The sequence below is a fragment of the Channa argus genome, chromosome 9, assembly GCF_033026475.1.
Source record: "Channa argus isolate prfri chromosome 9, Channa argus male v1.0, whole genome shotgun sequence".
Taxonomy (NCBI): Eukaryota; Metazoa; Chordata; class Actinopteri; order Anabantiformes; family Channidae; genus Channa; species Channa argus.
Window position 1 is genome coordinate 19,135,656 of NC_090205.1, and position 18,847 is coordinate 19,154,502.

General features: G+C 38.0%; 1 protein-coding gene across 4 annotated transcripts in view; it reads left to right on the forward strand.

The window, feature by feature from the left end:
* LOC137133269 (ephrin type-A receptor 6-like) overlaps positions 1-18,847 on the forward strand; it is a 151,844-nt gene that overhangs the window by 26,897 nt on the left and 106,100 nt on the right. For all 4 annotated transcript variants that reach the window (XM_067516726.1, XM_067516724.1, XM_067516725.1 and 1 more), the window contains one exon: positions 14,048-14,711. In XM_067516726.1, the coding sequence (XP_067372827.1) occupies positions 14,048-14,711 (664 nt within the window). The remainder of the gene's footprint in view (positions 1-14,047; positions 14,712-18,847) is intronic.

Below are 18,847 nucleotides of genomic sequence, written 5' to 3' on the forward strand. Positions count from 1 at the left end.
CTGACTGTGGCTACCTCACCCACTGGCAAAGTCTCTCTTTGTATGTGTTCGTTGTGGCACTGTGTGCAGCCGTCACTGTGATCTCACATCAGTCAGAGGCTGCTGAGCTACACATTGACATTCCAGACTGCCTGCCTGCCTGCCTCTCTGGCAAAAATAGATATGTAAAACGACAAGCTCTTTCCCCCAGTTTTCCCACGCATAGTTTGTATTAGCCAGTGGGAAAAAAGAAAGGTCTCTGGTCTGTGTCAGCTCAGATGAAAAAGAGTCCGCATGTGGGGAGGAGGGTGACACATCACCATTTAGGCAAATGAGATAGAAGAGACGAAGGTGAAAGGAGACATGGTTCATGCCCTTAAACAATGTTTGGTGTGTGGGTTTCAAAGTTGCTGATGAATGATATTTTTAGCAGAAATGAAGATACTTTATATTCATTACAAAATTTCACAGTTTTCATGTGAAACAATCTAGAGATTTATGGGCTTTTGTTTCCCCGAGGGTTGAATAAGATAATGGCTAGTTTGTAATAGGCACATTAATTGGAAAAGTGACATTAGGTAAGTTTTCACTGCAGGACAAAGCTCAAAGTTATGATGATCATGATACTGCTAGATGCATATTTAAGAAAGCAGATGAATTTGTTTTGGTACGGGTGAAACAACGATTTTAGTGGATCATTTGTCGAGGTGCTTTTGAAGTGAAAAAAGCAAATATAACACCTTCAGCAAATACCTTTTTTTTTTTTTGAAAAGCCTTTAAAAATAAAAGCAGTAAATGTGGCTTTTGCTAAAGATTTGTCCTAATAATTCAATATGGGGCATGAATGATTGTGGCATTCAGTACATGTCCAAACATTTTATTCAGAGCTAAAAATCTTAACCTGCTGGTGGTGCTATAGGTAAAATCAGAGTATAGCCATACGCATATGTGTCATCTGAGGACCATGCATGACAGTACAAATTTACTTGGTAAAAAACACATCTGGATTAAGCTTTAATGTGGATGCACAACAGATATTATCCTCTGTGGATATTAGTGGATATTAACTACTGTCACTACTATTTGTCATTCAAACTATTTGATGGTGTGTATTGGTTTTGTTTGCTTGTTTTCTCATTAATATTGTATTGGGAAGTCTGGTGTCAGATTTAGTCAATGAACAGCAGCCTCAGCAGTTTTGGAACTCAGTTTCTCGCTCAAGCTCAAGGACACTTGTATGTTCGTGATGCAGTGTATGAATCTGCAGTCTTTGACTTTTTGTATTTGGCTTGACAAAAGAGACATTAGCATTTTTTTTTTGTATCCAGTAAAAGGGTAAAAGTAAATTTGCATGCATTAACACCGGCTTTCCTAATGCCAAATGACATAAATGCATTGCTACAGCAGCCAGTGTTTAATAAAATAAATTGCCCACCACGGTCATAAGAAATGAATATATAAGCGTGCTACTTCGGTAGTCTCCAGGTCTTATTCCCAAGCTGACACTTTTGTTTTCTCTCTTTTTTTTTTACTATGGTGGTGACATTTATCACCAGCCTCTCCAATGTCCTTTTAAGGGAAACACATATATGACTTTACAAGCCAATTCATTTTGCATAGACGAACTGGGTTATGTGAGAATCAATAAAATCTTGATGGATGGCTCTGATTACGGCAGTGTGGTGGAGAAGTGTGCGTCACATAACAAACATGAGAGCCTCCTTTTCCCTATTCTCTTTCTCTTTTCTCTTTTCTTTCAAGCAGTTGTAAATATATAAAAAAAAAAAATCTGTAATCATTTTTCTTCTGTACCCTTGATACTTCACACCTAACATGTGTTTATTTTAAAAAGGTGCACACAGGCACGCTCTACAAACATCTCTGTGTTAAAAAGGGCAAAAAAGTGTAAGAACCTAAGCCATATACTCTAAGAAATGAGCTGCTGTGTTTGCCCTGGCCTGTCTTCTCTGATATCTGAGCATTGTGATAGTTTGCCCTGTGTGCTGCAGCAGCTGTCTGTTTGCTTCAGTAAGTATTATTTGCCTAAACAAGATAGTAAAAGTGGAGGTACTTCAATTTTTAGACGTTCAAATCAAAATCAGGTTTTAAAATGTACAGAAAAATAAGGTTTGCGTAGGTATATTCAATATGTGGGCTAATATTTGACATTCAATACAAATCAATGATTAACCAGTATGTACTGTATATACATCTGGGAGATCACTGTGGCAGAACCCAGGTACAGCTGGGATCAGCTTGGCAACCGTTAATAAGAGAAGTGGTTAAGATAATCGATGGGTGACGACATTTGGGTTTAAAATCAAGACTGATCAGAATATCAGACTATATTTGATGATACATTAGTAGATGGATAATATAAACATTACAGACACCACCTCGTGTATCAGATGACCGTAAACAAGAGATTGACAGGTTTTTCTCGTTACCCTGGTGTGTGTTTTGTGAGATTTATAAACAATATACTGTATATTTCTGAGTGACTATTCTCGTATTTACAACATTGTGTTTTAACTATGAAGACAGCATTTGTCAAAAAACCTACATGGAGACCGGAGAGCTATTTGTGGAGGAAATGTAATTTTCAATTTGAGAAAAATCCATAATTTAAGGAAAACTTCATGAGCAGAAATACCATGTAAGAGTCCATATACAAGATGTTAGCATTTCATTAGATACCATTGAAAAGTCAAGTCGGAATTTGCGAAAAAGAAAAAAAGACTTATCCTGTAGTGTCCCCACAGCGAATCATTAGTCCACATGTTTATTTGGCACAGTTTGTACACCGGATGCTCTTCCTGACGCAACTCTCCCCAATTTCTGCCGGGCTTGGAACTGGCGCTGTGCAGCTGGGGATTTGGAAATGGGGATTCAGTTTCTTGCCCAGGGACACTTCGACATGTGGTTGGGAAGAGCGGGGCGTGAACCTCCGATCCTATGGTCAGAAATTCAGGGTTGCATAGAACATTTTCTCTGCAAATTTACAGGGAAAATGCATCAAAAGCAGCAAGACAATGATCCAAAATAACTGCTAAATGAACAAATGACTTCATCACAGAGGAAAATCAATCACCAGCCTATAATACCTTTAAACATGCATTTCACCTGCTGAACAGGAGATTAAGTTGAAGGAAGCACCATGACCAGGGTGTGTCTATAGAACAAACAGCAAGTATGTGTCATTTTAACCTGTTTTGGTGACTTTAAAAATGATTTCAAAATGTCAAACCAGTTGAACATAATCTTCAGTGCCCTCGTCCATCTTCACACGATGACTGAGGCCAAAACCAATAGGGTGTCACTTTGTGAGAGCACCACAAGGATGACACATGGATGCTTTGGCTCCACCCTGCTGGCTATCCATCCTCTGTGATGGATGCAGGAATAAGAGGAACACAGGGTCTTTGGATTTCATTTGCTCACTGCTGTCACTTGCTCTTATTGATTTAGGGGTGTGCTGTTGACGGGCAGTGGGATACTGTGTGTGTGAGAGTGTGGAAGAGTAATGGGGGTTTCATCCTACTTGGTTTGAATTGAACAGTCGCTCCTTTAAGAACAGTGACAAACAACCAGATATCCAAGAAGAACTTTATCAAAAGTCGTCGAACTTATAAATCAAATGATAAGAAACAGGTTTGGTGTCACAATATTATCTAATTGCAAACTACAGAAACTGGTTCCCCTGATATGGAGAGCAGTCCTGATATCCATTTAGCTGGTATCAAAAGAAGAAAGTGGTAACAAAGGTCAGAACTGATTGTATCTTTTTTTTATGAAAATGAACTTTGAATCACAGTAGAGATCTAGCTGTCAGTATATAATCAGCTGTATCCTATTTCAGTAAGTGTTGCAATTGATAATAAGCTGTTAAACCCCTTTCTGTTATATACAACCCCAATTCTAAAGCTGGCTAGATAAAAACAGAATGCAATGTTTTGCAAATCTCATCAACCCATATTTTATTCATAATAGAACATAAACACAATGTCATGGAAAATATTAGCTCATTTTGATTTGGATGGCAGCAACACATCTCAAGAAACCTCGAACAAGGGGAACAAAAAGCTGGAAAAGTAATTGCTGCAAATCAAAAACAAATGGTGGAGCATTTGACAACTAATTAGGTTAATTGGCAACAGGTCCGTAACATAACTGGGTATAAATGCAGCATTTCAGAGAGACAGAGCCTCTCAAATGTAAAGATGGGCAGAGGTTTACCAATCTGTAACAAATTGCACCAAAACATTGTAGAACAATTTCAGAAGAATGTTCCCCAACTTAAAATTGTGAAGACTTTTAAGATCCCACCATCTACAGTATATAATATCATCAAAGATTCAGTGAATCAAGAGGAATCTCTGTGTGCAAGCGATAAAGCTGAATTTTGAAATTTGATGCGTGTGATCTTTGTGCCCTCAGCTGGCACAGGCATGATTCTCTACTGGACATCACTGCATGGGCTCAGGAACACTTCCAGAAATCAGTGTATGTGAACACAGTTCACTGTGAAATCCAAAAATGCAAGTTAACAGCTTTAACTTACATTTTATCATGCAAAGAAGAAGCCATATGTGACGACCATCCAGAAATGCAGCTATGTTCTCTGGGCCAAAGTTCATTTAAGTTCAATTTAAAATCTGAGTCAAAATGGAAAAGTGTTGTGTGTAGTCAGATGAATCAAACTTGTACGTCTTGTCCTGTGGACTGAAGAGGAGAGGTCCACAGCTTCTTATCAGCAGACAGTTCAAAAGCCTGCATTTCTTATCGTGTGGCATGAATGCTGAAAAGTACATAGAGGTTTTAGAACAACATTATGCTCCCATCCAGACAAGGTCTCTTTCAGAGAAGGCCTTGCATATTTCAGCAAGACGATGTTAAACTACATGCTGCATCCATCACAGCAGCATGGCTTTGCGGGAGAAGAGTCCAGGTGCTGAACTGGCCTGTCTGCAGTCCAGACCTTTCAGCCATAGGAAACATTTGGCATATCATACAAAAATCAGTCAGAAAAGGCCCAGGACTGTTGAGCAGCTAGAATCCTGCATCAAAATAGAATGGGACAAACTCCAGCAACTGCTCTCCTCACTTCCCAGACATTTACAGACAGCTGTTAAAAGAAGAGGGGATGCAACGCAATGGTAAACATCACCCTGTTCCCACTTTTTTGAGATGTGTTGCTGTTATCAAATTCAAAATGAGCTATTATTTTCCATGAAATTGTAAAATGTCTCAGTTTCAACATCTAATATGTTGTTTATGTTCTGTGATGAATAAAATATGGGTTGATGAGATTTGCAAATCAATGCATTCTGTTTTACACATCTTCACAACATTTCTGGAATTGGTGTTGTTGTTAAGGTTTGCAAGCATTTTAATCAAATACAGTTTTATAAAGGAATTTATATTTTATAGCAAACGTTATTACGAGGGGATCATTTTGTCTTACAGCAGAAACATCTGTGTGATAAATGCAATTTTTTTCATGTCTGAAGTGATATTATGTTGAGCTTCAAACTGCACATTACTGACTTTGGATTTATGATAAATAGTTTTACCTCCAGGCTTTTGAAAAATGCCACATTTTTTACATTTCTCTATGTCAAAAGAAAAGATTTTTCTGACATGTATCATTATGTATGTATTTTTTCAGTGTCAAATCTCCTCAATATTCCACATTGGCACACCATCAATAATTGAACCGAACGTCCTAAATGACACAGTGAAAATCTATTTCTATAATTCGCCAAACAAAATGCTGATTGTCTTATTAACAGTTAGCAGAGGTTGCCAGATACTATTAAAATTGCCCAATTTAAGGCCCACTTGTCTCTAATGACCATTCAATAAACCAATGCCATAAAGTCATAAAGCTTTTGTGCTTTTGTCAAGCACAAACAATGATATTGGTGTAAATATAAGGGCAGTATAAAGGCAATTATTTAAAATCAATAACTTCTAATAATAATTTTAACAATACACTTTTCTGTTTTTCACCTTAATATATTATATATCACATATTTGTATACAAAACTCCTTATCTGCAATATTTTAATAATAATGTTTTGTATTTTTGTTCTAAAAACTGCACAAGTGAGTATAAAGCAAATGAGGGGCTTTTAATGTGAAATTGTTCCCCAGAGACTCTGAAACTAAATCTTTTTTAATGTTGGAATGAAGAGGTGCAGAGTAACTTCATTCATTTATATTATAGTCATAATTTACAGCCAGTGAACATTAATATTCAGAAGACATGAAAATGCTGGAAGAAGAGATTCAATTTTGTATTATATATATATATTACTTTCTTTCACTCGGTTCTAGTTGTTTTACTTTCTTTTCATTGTTTGTTCTTTTCTCATATAGTCAAAGAGCTGACACCAAGCCCCCTTGTGAGAAAGACTCTTCATCCATTTCCCTAATACCAATTACTTGTGTGTGTGTGTGTGGGTTTGTGTGTGGTAGGCAGAGGTGGTGGTTTTTCATCCATCACAGAGGGAGGCTCTGGGATTAAATAAAAATCTCTCAATCCCAGTGACAATGAAAACACACACACACACACACACACATGCACACACAGACACACACATTTCAGCAAGGTGCATGTGTGTGCAAGTGTATGGGAAGGACAGAGATGGAGAGTGCATTCAGTCGACAGAATAAGACAGATTAGAGACATGGGAATAGACAGGGGAAATGAATGAAAAATGAAGAGAGAGTAGAGAGAGAGAGTGATAAAGAAGCCAAAGCAAAGCCAATGTAAAGGAATAGTAAGATATGAAACATGAAAGTTAGGTTTAGAAAAAATGAAATAATTATATGCTGCAGTGAAAGTCCAGTTTTGAGGAATGGAGACTGGCACATAAAAAAATCACTTTTATAAAAATACAAGCTGTACAATTATAAAGAAACACCATGTCATACTAAAACACAAATTAAAACTAGATATCATATAATCAGTGTATTAATATTCGGTGACAATGTGACAAAAACTGCTGGTCTATGCTCTATTGGCTCATTTCTGTCTTTTCTACATGAAATGACAAGTGGTCCAACATGAATACTGTAAGCCTGTCTGTCTTGTGATGGAGGGCTTCCTCAGAGGTTTAATTCATTCAATTAATACCTTGTGTAAACTAGAATGTTGACACGGCATTTCACAGGTTTTACTTTTACTTTCTTTTACATTTATTTTCCAGATACTCTCCATATTACTGTAAAGGTAATAAGGTTATACCTGTTCAGGAAGGAATGCTTTAAATAAAGGAAGCTGGAAGTGGTTGTATGTTTTTACATCCAATCTTTATCTTTTCTATTTAATTGAGAGAAGTTGTTGCCAGAGATCAGGGAAAAACACAGGAGCTCCCAGCTCTACTAACAGACTGTGTGTAACCACAACACAGGCATGATGTCTCCTATAAAGTAAAGTTGGTAAGGCCACAGAACACAGTCCTACAATCGCTGTTGATGACAAAAAAGAGACTATAAATATTTATTCAGAAACCCTCCCGGGCCTAATTGAGCCACTGAGGTTACATTGTATTTTTTTGGTCACCAACAATACTGTATACAACAGCAATGTTCTGCTTTTTTCCCAGTAGAAATCCCCCCCTTATTGTTGTTGGACACATGTTCTTATTTATTGTTAAGTGATTTGTGTGTGTGTGTGTAATAATAAAATTTTTGCCCAATGATCACATATCCTGCCAGTCTTTTGGTAACACTTTGAAAACACTACCATTAACCTACCCCACTTTCTGTCAGTGGTATACCATTAAGTAATTCATTAAGTGGCTCACAGCAAACCCTCATTCACAGAATGAGATATTTGACTTAAAATAGTGTTTAATTCTTTTTCTTTACAAGCTCAGCCAAGTAGTGGAAACGTTTAGGATTGCTAAATGTTTAATTTCGATCAAGAATGAATGGAGCAGGTTATGACACTATAGTTAAACGTGCTGTTCTCAATAGGACTCCAGCTTTCACAGTTTTAATAAAAAGAGCCCACCTCTAGGCAAGTGGCCAGTAAAATGACTTGCTCTGTGAGAGAGAGATGGGCTATAAGGGTTTTAGTCTCAGGCTGCAATCAATCAACCGCATTTTCTGACTGTTTTTCAATTATGCATGTTAAGTCTGGATGGCAAAGGTAGTGAGGTGGCCCAGCAAGGCTTCACTGAAGGTTCTGTGCTTTGCAAAGGAAGTTAGTTTGTATTCAGTGTACAAATGAGGAGCACACACACAATAAAGGCCTTGTGATTGCATTTTCCAGGGGAGCTGCATCATTTTGTACAAAGATGTGATGCTGTTCATCATTTAGAGAAAACAATACGTCCCCCTACATACACAATTGTATGGGTTGTTTTTTCCTGCCCTGTCATACAGTCTTCTTTGGCAGTACTGGACCTGCCCTGTCATGAAAACAGTGAGACACCAAATCAACGTACTTAGGTTTAGGTGCTGCCACTACATACAGCAGCTGTTTGACATTATCAACTAGCTGAAAAGATGTGAAAGTCTTGGAGACCTTTAGATCAGTTTTGAGTGGACTTTAGTTGGGAATTCAGCAACAAGTGTTCCTATCACCGTGGGTTGTGTCTACCCTCTGGGACAAATCACTCTGATATCTCTGCCCGCTATCTCTATCTGGATTGGCATTTAAGCTCATTAAATTGCTTCCTATTGGTAGCTCAGTTGTATCGTCCAATGTATTTTTTTCAACACATCTCCTCTGTCCTCTGCTGTCTTTTTTCTTTGTCTGTCTCAAATCTCTCATTTAATACTTGGCTATTAAAGAATACGGTCTAATAGAAGGAATGCAGAAAAACACCCTTGGTGCACGATAAAAATGTTCTGGGCAGAGAGACCTGGGGTTATGTCTGACCTTTGTGTGTTAGTCTAATTTCTATCAGAGTTTACTGTCATACTGGTGAATAGTGTGTATTTACAGTGTACTGCAGTTTGGTAATCATTCACTACTGATTTGTGTTTGACTCAGGGTGCTATGCTCTGTTGCCCTTTTAAATACTTTAATTTAGGCATTTCATGTATGTCTTTACTTTTGTGACAGTTAAGCATTGTGTTTTAAATTGAGTTGAAAGTAACTGACAGAAAATTAATTATTGATTTTTGTCTGAGAATATTTTTGCTGTGATATTACTTTATATGAAAATTTATATAATATCAGAAAATCTTTATCGCCTTTGTTAGCAACTTCAACAAAGACATGCTTGTACTGCTTGTGTTCATTTCATGATGACCTTTTTCAATTCCCAAGTCATATCTCCGATGTGAAAATGTCAAACATTTTCTTTTTAAAATAACACATTGTATTCTCCTTGATAATCTCCTCTTCCTTCAGTAAGTCTCCTAAGCTGTAGAGCTTGCCATTGTTAAAAGAAAGTCATGATTTTAGCAGTTCCAAGGGTGGTACAGTGTTTACGTATCTTTCCTCCTACAAAAAACTCTGCAGGCCAACAAATGACTAATTGGTCAAATCATATTGAAAAGGCCTTATGTGTGGGTTGAATCAGCACATTTTTAAACACTGGTGGACATTTGATGATTAGACCAATCTGAACATCTGTTTAGTGCTACAGCTAATGTGTTAAACTGTTTTTTCAATTACTTTAATTGTTTTGTCTATAAAATTCAAGAAAACCATTAAAAAATTCCTAAATTTTCCTAAAACTGAAGAAGTTATCAGCAGGGGTGGATGTAGATTTTTTTATTGGGGTGGCCAGACTGGGACACTCGAAATATGGTGGCACACTTGAATTAGGGTGGAAAATTATTTAAAAGGTTTTAAATCTACATTTAAATACCTTTTTGGATGTAATAAACTATATATATGTTTAAAAAAAAAATGTTAACACTTACTTGTTGGAAACCTTTCCTAATGTATGTAAAACAAATTGTGTGTTTCTTGCCTAAATCTAACCAAATACAGTGACAATACTGTCAAACTCGTTATATCTACCATCTATTTCATTCACTTTGTTGTTACACTAGCACTTCATTTATTTAAAAATAATGTGGTATTTAAAAATACTGTATTCAAGCCACTGATTATGTTTGCTACAAAACATTTTTGCAGTTGCTATTTAGTTGCATAGGAAAGTAAGTTTTAACAAGCAAGGATGCATATTGGGATGATTTAATTTTAATTTTACTGCAATCCTCTATTTTGCCCAAGAGATTTATTTTTTATGTGTGATGGGCAATGTCAAATCTAATCAAAATCAATTGGTTTTACTGTAATGCGACAATCACACCTTGAGGGAAGAGCAGATTAAAGTCTGTCGACTTTGGATGATTGAATTAGGACATGTTATTAAAAAGGATAATGACTATGTGAAAGCAAACATTAGCCTTTGATTACTACTCCCATTAAGAAGTAATATTTAGCTAAGTGCAGAACAGCTTATTAAACGTGTGAGCTTATTGGGAAAATGGTATTTGTAAATTAACCAGCAGCTCCATAACAGCTCTCTAGACTGTTTCTCTATAGTGTTTTTATAATCCCAGCCATTAACTGCATGTGGGATTCAGACAGTTCACTTTTAAAGCTAGCTAAATGTGTTTGGTTGGAAATTAATAACTTACCAATGCCTATGCCTGGCCATCCTCACATAACCATCCAAATACATATCTTTTTTATCTCTGTGAAAACATTCTTTATTAGATTTTGGCTCATAGCAGTAAATACTGTCCATACTGCAAGCCAGAGGAAAACATTTCCAAGGTTTCATTCTTCAAACCCATACACAATGCACATTAGTCACAGGGACCAGTTTGAGATTTTGATGCCTGAAACTGATAAACCAAATTAAAGAATAGCTGCCTATGGTGTTTGAATTTGACCTTATTTTGAAAAAATCCCCCAGAAATCTAGCAGTGAAGGTAAAGTAATAGGAGGAGTCGTGTAATTATAAAGCAGACAGAATCAGACACACACACACACACACACACACACACACACAAAGGCAAAGTCTGCAGCTTGTGAAGGGTCCAATGCTGCATTGTAAGCGAAGTGATGTGAGACCCCCTTTTCCCTGGCAGGTAATTTCCTTCTTTGATGTTCAGGTTGATGTTGGATGGATTTGGGGTCGCCCATGTAGCCAGTCCCCATTCTAATAAAACCAGAGAGCTGTGAAGGAACAGGAGGCTAAAAACCCCCATTAACTTTTCCCCCATCAACTTTGGGACAGGTAACCTCATGACCCTTCAGAGCTGCCATGCTCCCTGATCATGTGACCTGGGAGTTGCAGAGCTGATGACTAGGCAGCTGAAGGGAGGCATCATTCTAGGAAAAAACGTATCTGGAAGGACCTGAATGAATAATTGGAAAAGAGGGACATTTTAGGGTAGACAGCCTGGCAGCAATTCACATAAACAAGTTACCAACTGACAAAATGATAAACATTAGAAGGAAATGAAATACATAAGGACATAACACTGACCAGTTTACAGCTGGCCAACACAGTGTACAACCACACAGGTATATATTATCATTGTAAAATAGGGATCACAAACTGTCATCTGACTCAAATCTGTTTTTCAACTGATATGTGATCTGAATATTCATATAAATGCTTGTTTGTTTGAATAGATGGAAAATAGGCCAGTGCTGCATCTCCAGTGTTAAACACCATGTTGCAAGGTTTTTCTTTGAGTGTTTGTTTTTTCCCTCCAGGGGGGAGATATTTATCCAGATTTATAAAGATGCACATATGCCTGCTCCTGCTTTATAAATATCAGTCATCACACACACACCTCATCGATCTTATGCATTAAACATCTTAAAGAAGATAGATTATTGACTTATAGTGCCCATGTTGAAAAAGACTTTAATAAGTGGCTATTTAACAGTTAAGGATAACATTTTGAATGTCCATCACTCAAACTCTGACTTTAATTAGGCCTTTAAATGTGCATTTAAGCAAATTGTAGATTTCAAGGTAATGAGGCCAACATGAAAATTGACATAAAACCTGAAAAAAACAATGTTCTAATATCAGATTATGTCTGTCATCTTATTATTAATCTTCTCCCGATTATTTAATTTACACTGCCTCTAAAAAACTGTGGGTACACATGGTCTGAAGTGTGCAAGAGGTGCACCATTTTTCCCCAGTATATGCATCGTATATACCTTTGGCCCCAAGTGAAACCTGCAGGTGAACCGGACCTTTATCATCATAGTTACAAAAACAAAAATAAATGTAACATCACAGTTTATTTAAGTTTAGGTAAATTATTTTGGTCAACATAACTAATTTGTTAAGGTTAGGTTACTATGACGAACATACAGGTAAGGTTATGAAATAATGGTTAAAAGAAAACTATTACTACTGGTTTAAAAAGAGGGGGGAAAGTGGCCTCTTGTGTGAAAATACTATGTTTTCTCAACCGATCCTTTCTATTCTGTCACTCCCCTCCTTCCATTGTCAAAATGACAATTACTATAGCTGCTTGACATTACCTAAAATTTAAACATACATTATATCTGATTGCACAAAAATTGTCTAAAATCAATAATACATTTTAAATTCAGCAAAACAGAAATGTTAAAACATTTCTCTTCTTGCCCTATTTTGTACTCATGCCCTCCTTGGTGTTTGAAATAAAGCTGGAATAAAATGTATGAGATAGAATAAAAATTCATGCTTAATAGTTATGAAAGTAAAATGATCAGTTGTTGGACTGTTGGAGTTCCTGACGAATAGGATCCTCACTGTCCGAATCCCTCCTGGCAGGATGACAGTAGCAGGCTCCATGCTTGACTGGCACAGTTTAGGAGCCTGCTCAACAGCAGTTGAGGCTGCTCCAGTCAGTCAAAACAGCAAGGAATCCCCATCCCAGTCAGCTTCCTCCAGCAGGAGTTGAAGAACTTGGCTTTCAGTGTCACCAGGAAATTGAAGAATGCTCACAAACCAGCAGAAGCCTTCTTTAAAAAGGGCTTCTTCTGCAATAGCAAAACAATCCAATGCCCCTTTTTTGAGTATGACAAACTGCACTAGATTTCTGATTTAACAACTTTTTCCATTGTTTTTCACTACCAACAATGTTGCAATATGCTGACAAGTCTTTGGAACTGGTATGACATTGGAAAATTGATGAAAATGAAAATTGAAAATATAGGAAGAGGAACAAAAAAATAAATCGCAATAGCAAGCAACAGTTGTCCAGTGGCTCAGTGCAAGATTTACTAACTCACAAGCTGGCAAACTACCACAGTACAGTACCTGCAAAATTGCAAAGGTGAAGGGTACTGTGGCAGTGCCACTGACCTAACATTAGCCGCGCTTGTCAGAATCATGACAGAAATCAAAACACAACCTCCAACTTACTGAGAGAAAGGCGGGGGAATTCTGTCGCCAGAACTTAACGTGGCATGATGTTAACTTCACATTCTCTGTTCTGGCCCTTTAGCTTTGAACCGTTTAAAATGTCAACAGACTATTTAGGGACATACAGTCAAAATGAGTATCTCCGATAGATCCGCACTGTTAGTTGGACACTAACATCCAATAAAAAAAACACGACTCTCATTCTTCTCAAGGATGAACCCATGTAGCCGCAGTTTTATTTCAGATGCATCTTAATTTTATTTAACATACTTAACATGTGTGATGTTTAGTAAGTTCTTGTCTTGTCTCAATAACTGGTTTGTATGCAGTTAAAAATGATGATTCTTTATTCATTTTAAAGTATTTCATCAGTTGTTATTTCTTTCACCTTTAAAAATAAAATGTTATACTGTATAATAAATATTAATATGCAATTGATAACAATAATGCTCCAAAGAAGATGAAATTTTGAGTGATGCAATGGCGTACCCTTTATTGCCCCTGGTTTGTAAAATACGTTTTTATTTCCCATTACGAATAAATCAGGATTTGGTTAATATGTCCACAAACTGAATATTTTTGCCTGTTGTGTCACTAGTAGGGTTTTAGATTTTTATCATGTAATTACTTTTTTACCCTTTTTCTCTTTCTCTCTTTTTTCCTCTTCTACTCTCCATTTCCATTTTTTATTATTTCCACTTTAGTGGGATGCCATCACGGAAATGGATGAGCACAACCGGCCCATCCATACCTTTCAGGTTTGCAATGTGATGGAGCCCAACCAGAACAACTGGCTTCGTTCCAACTGGATTTCTCGACAGGCGGCCCAAAAGATCTATGTGGAACTTCGTTTTACCTTACGTGACTGCAACTCCATCCCTTGGGTGTCTGGCACCTGCAAGGAGACCTTCAATCTCTTCTACCACGAGACTGATGAGGCTCACGGTGTGAAGTTTAAGCCTGCACAGTACACAAAGATTGACACAATTGCTGCTGATGAGAGCTTCACTCAAATGGATCTTGGCGATCGCATCCTTAAGCTCAACACTGAGGTGCGTGAAGTGGGACCCATGACCAGGAAAGGTTTTTATCTGGCATTCCAGGACATCGGTGCCTGCATTGCCTTGGTTTCAGTGAAGGTTTACTATAAGAAATGTCCATTCACACTGAGGAACCTAGCCTCATTTCCAGACACAGTCCCGCGTGTGGATTCCTCCTCACTGGTGGAGGTGAGAGGGGCATGTGTTGACCATGCTGAAGAGAGAGACACGCCCAAACTCTTCTGTGGTGCTGATGGTGACTGGTTGGTTCCCTTAGGAAGATGTGTCTGTAGTGTTGGGTATGAGGAGATCGATAGCTCATGTGCTGGTAAGTTTTCCAACCTTTTTTATATCATTCAGTGTAGCATTTTTCAACAAATCTTGAAATACTGTCGGGGGCAGTATTGGGTTGGGGGCATATACATTCCATCAACATCAAATCAGCATCCCTAGTGGTTTCTATATGTCGCATCGGGCACTTCAGGTCACCATCAGTTTTTACAGCAGTCTGAAGTAACCATGAGTTACTGAGATTCACTACCTACAATAGTAAGAGACAAAAAGTTACATTTCCTAACCATGTTACGACCTTTTTTTCCCCACCATTTTACCTAACCTCTCACCCAATGACAGCTGGTTTAGGCTCCAGCCCCCTCTGACCCAAATAGGAAAAGCGGCGATAATAGATGGATAGATGTTTGAGGGTTAAGACTTCGCTTTTAGGTTAGTGTTAGAATTAGGTTTACACTAGCATTAGGTTCAGTTTGATAGTGTTAGCATTTAGGGCCTATGCTAACTCTTCTCCTTGGCCCTAACCCCTGGTCGTGCATGTTCACATGTAGTGTAGGGGTGTCCCTATTTGCATTTGCAGTGAGGGGTAGATGGAAGGAAGGAAAAGTGTTAAGGGTATGTAGACCTTCAATGGTTTTAGTGACATACTCAAAGCTGAGGGTTATGAATAAATGTCGTTATTAATTAATTTTGCCCAGAGACAGACTGTTGACCTGTCCAGGCTGTACCCCGCCTCTCTCCATCTCCTAGGCTACAGCAATAGCATATGTGCACTGGGAATGTGGAACAGTGTTACAGAGTTGTCTCCCTGTCGTTACAGTCTTTGGTTTTACCATGGACCCTTTAAAAAGCAAGACCACCCATATGGTTCTGATGATGTACAGGGTTGTTCCATTTCATAGAGAGATATTTCAACCATTCCGTTTATAGCTCTGTTTTGAGAGGAAACTTATCAATGAGGGGTTATGGTATGAACTATGAATTGGGACTGGGCCTTAACTGTGATGGTTAGAGTTAGGGGTAAGTAGCCACAGAAAGCAAAATGTCAATGAGAATCGAAATATGAATCTCTGTGTGTGTGCGTTAGTTTTTTTATTGCTAAAAATACCAGTCCACACTTGGCAAGTATAGTCTGTGTATCGTGTGTATTGCAGATGCATGTTATTTGTGTACGTCTTTGTGTGTGTGTGAGGACATTAAAAAGGACATTCATGTGCAAATAAATCTGTTTTGACTCGCACTAATTGACAGGCCCAAGAGACTGCACTGTATGCTGGACTGATGCTGTCTCAGGTGTGTGTGTGTGTGTGTGTGTGTGTGTGTGTGTGTGTGTGTGTGTGTGTGTGATTGCACATATGCGTAAGTTTGTTGTTGTGTATATCAGTAGTGTCCAGCCCGTGTCCACGGGCGACCTCGGCGTGACAGGTTAGCTTAGCTGGCTTAGTAACAGTTTGATCCTCAACTCTCTGATATGAGCTTTGGGTTATCGCTGGCAGCACCACTCACTGGGAATGCTATGGTACCAAAATAAAGAAATAAGAAAATACCTTCATCAAGGTCCAGGAAGAAATCCTCCCCAACCATGTTAGGGCCTGATGTCAGATCAATAGTTACATATGACAAAAATTTGCAGAGAAAATCGGCAATCTGCATTTCCAAGGAACTTTTTCCACCCAAAGGAAGTGATAAACATCTGCATTCAGTGATTAAATACTGTAGTCTAATCATCCTGGTATATATACAGCATGGTGTTAATTAAATAATGCTAATTTGAACACCTGCAAGTGCTTTAAATGATCTGAATCTAAATTTACTGGAAAAGATTAAGATAAAATAGAACTTGTGGATACAACACCAGTGTTTTTTCTTTAACTAGCTGACTACTTTGTGACATTTGTTAGGCTAAAATCCAAGCAAATTTATAGTGACTTTGCTCTTACCAGAATGAACAAGATGCACGATGAATGAAAGTATTGACACAAAGTGGATGGCACAGTGCCGTTTTGTTCCTCTCCAAAAATAATCCATCTAACACCAGCACTACACTACAACAGCCCTCCTTTTAGTGCTCTTTTGAAAAATGCTGTCAAGATTATCCACTGCTTCTCTCCAGCCGTTCACCATGCAGAACCAGATGTCCTCATACAGTTGATTACGATTCATCTTGTGACACAGGTCAGTGAGGTTTCCCAGCTGCACTTGCAGCTGCATTGCAATCAGCAGGCCAGGGGTGAAACTGCAGCTGGGATTAAAGCCAGACTATGGTTACTTCATTTATATCTGTTCCTTTATTATTTGTCCTAATCTTATACAATTATATACACCCCTATTCATTTCTTAATTGTTGTGTGACAGGACAAACATAGTAATGACAAAAGAAATTTGCTCCTGAGGAGCTGGTGGAAAACAGATGGCAAAGTGAGCTATTTTTTCAGTTTTGATATATTTGCAGGAACCTTTATATCTTATGATTACTGATTTGATTCAGTGCATCCCTACTGTGTGCTGTGACTTTAAGCTTTCTAGCATGCATTGGACTCACAAATGAGTGTAAAGCAGCATAATGACACACTGTGTTCTGAAAAAGATTTTTTTAAATGTCAGTGTACAGCGTATTCTAAAAAGAACAGCATCAAACATGCTGAGAAGTGGTGCAGTGTTTACCTATTTACCTTAAATATGTCTTGGATGTGTTTGATGTTCATAAAACCCATGTATCACATCGTATCCATTATCTTTTTTAGAGATAAAAAAAAAGGCTGAAGCCATTTAACAAGCACATGGTCACGTCCACCTCCCAATCACCTCTGTAAAATACAATAATTTGTCTTCCCTCTTCCTTTTCTTCTCCTTCACCCCTCACCCTTTGAGAAGCAGATTTCACACTTGGGTTAAGTTTGGCCTTTTGGGCAATGTGATGGCATTTTATCGTACTGCCCTGAAATGCAGCCCCTGCTCGTTGTTCCAGGATTCAAACAAGCATTATTATTAAAAGCCCCTGCACAGGGTACCACTGGAGCACCATGGGCATTGGAGGAGAAAGACTGAAGTGGTTGGCTAAGCTAATGCTTCAATCCTCAGTTAACAGCCAGCTGCTCAGATAAATTTTATGGCTGGTTGACATGGCTGGAAAGAAATTACAGATTTGAATGCTTTCAGATTTCAGTATTGTTCAATATTGTTTGTAAGCAATGACCTTTGTGCTCCGCACGTCTAGCTGCTTATGTGTTTCTCAACAAAAACACTGGTTAAAGCCTAAAATGTGAATGTTAAATGCAAAAGTACAATGTAGAATTATCACATAGTGGTTTTATGCGTCTGTGAACAAGTCACTAGTTTGAATACATGTCTCTCCAACAAAACATGAAGACAATAATGTGATATCACAGTGACAAGTATAGGGAGGACATGAAGTTATAGCGAACTTTACATTTGACCTATGAGCATCAACGTCTTAGCAGTTTCTCCTTAGATGGTGCTTGTGTCAAAACCCTCAAGAAAATTCTTGCAAAATTGTGTTTACAAACATAGGAAACGCATGATTTCCCCACTGACCTTGCCCTTTGACCTCTAATGTGTGAGTGTTAGAATGAGAGAGACTAAAGAGACATGGAGAGACATGGCGACCTTGACATTTGAACTTAAGCCAATAAAGCTCAGAGAAATTAAACCTTTGATCCCCTCTATTCTCTTAAAGTGGAATCAGTCACTCCACGTGTGCAAATGCACATTTGTCCCAAATTTAACAAAATTTACTCAAAGTGTTCTTGTGATCGACTCTTCACACAGAGTAGATTCCTGTATCATTTGAAGCTTGAGCAGAGATATGGGCCATTAAGGTCTCAAAAAGACCTATTACAGATCTGTGACAAACACTCTAGTTTTGACTAGTGCAAAGCTTTCATTTACCCTAGAGGCAAGATGACCTGAGTGAAGCCTCAATAAAAGGCTTTAGCTTCACTGAGGCTGTGAAAAAGGACATGCTCTTCAACCAAATAAAGCCTTTTTTTCTCTCTCTTTCATTCAAACCCGATGATTTTCCTCATAATAGTACTCTAATGCCCTATCCATTTCTGAAATGAAGTTTGGAGTGTCAGAGTTCTGCGGTAAGGCTGATGTTAATCAAATCTAACAAGTAACAATAACCTCTATAAACCACATTTCAACTGGTCC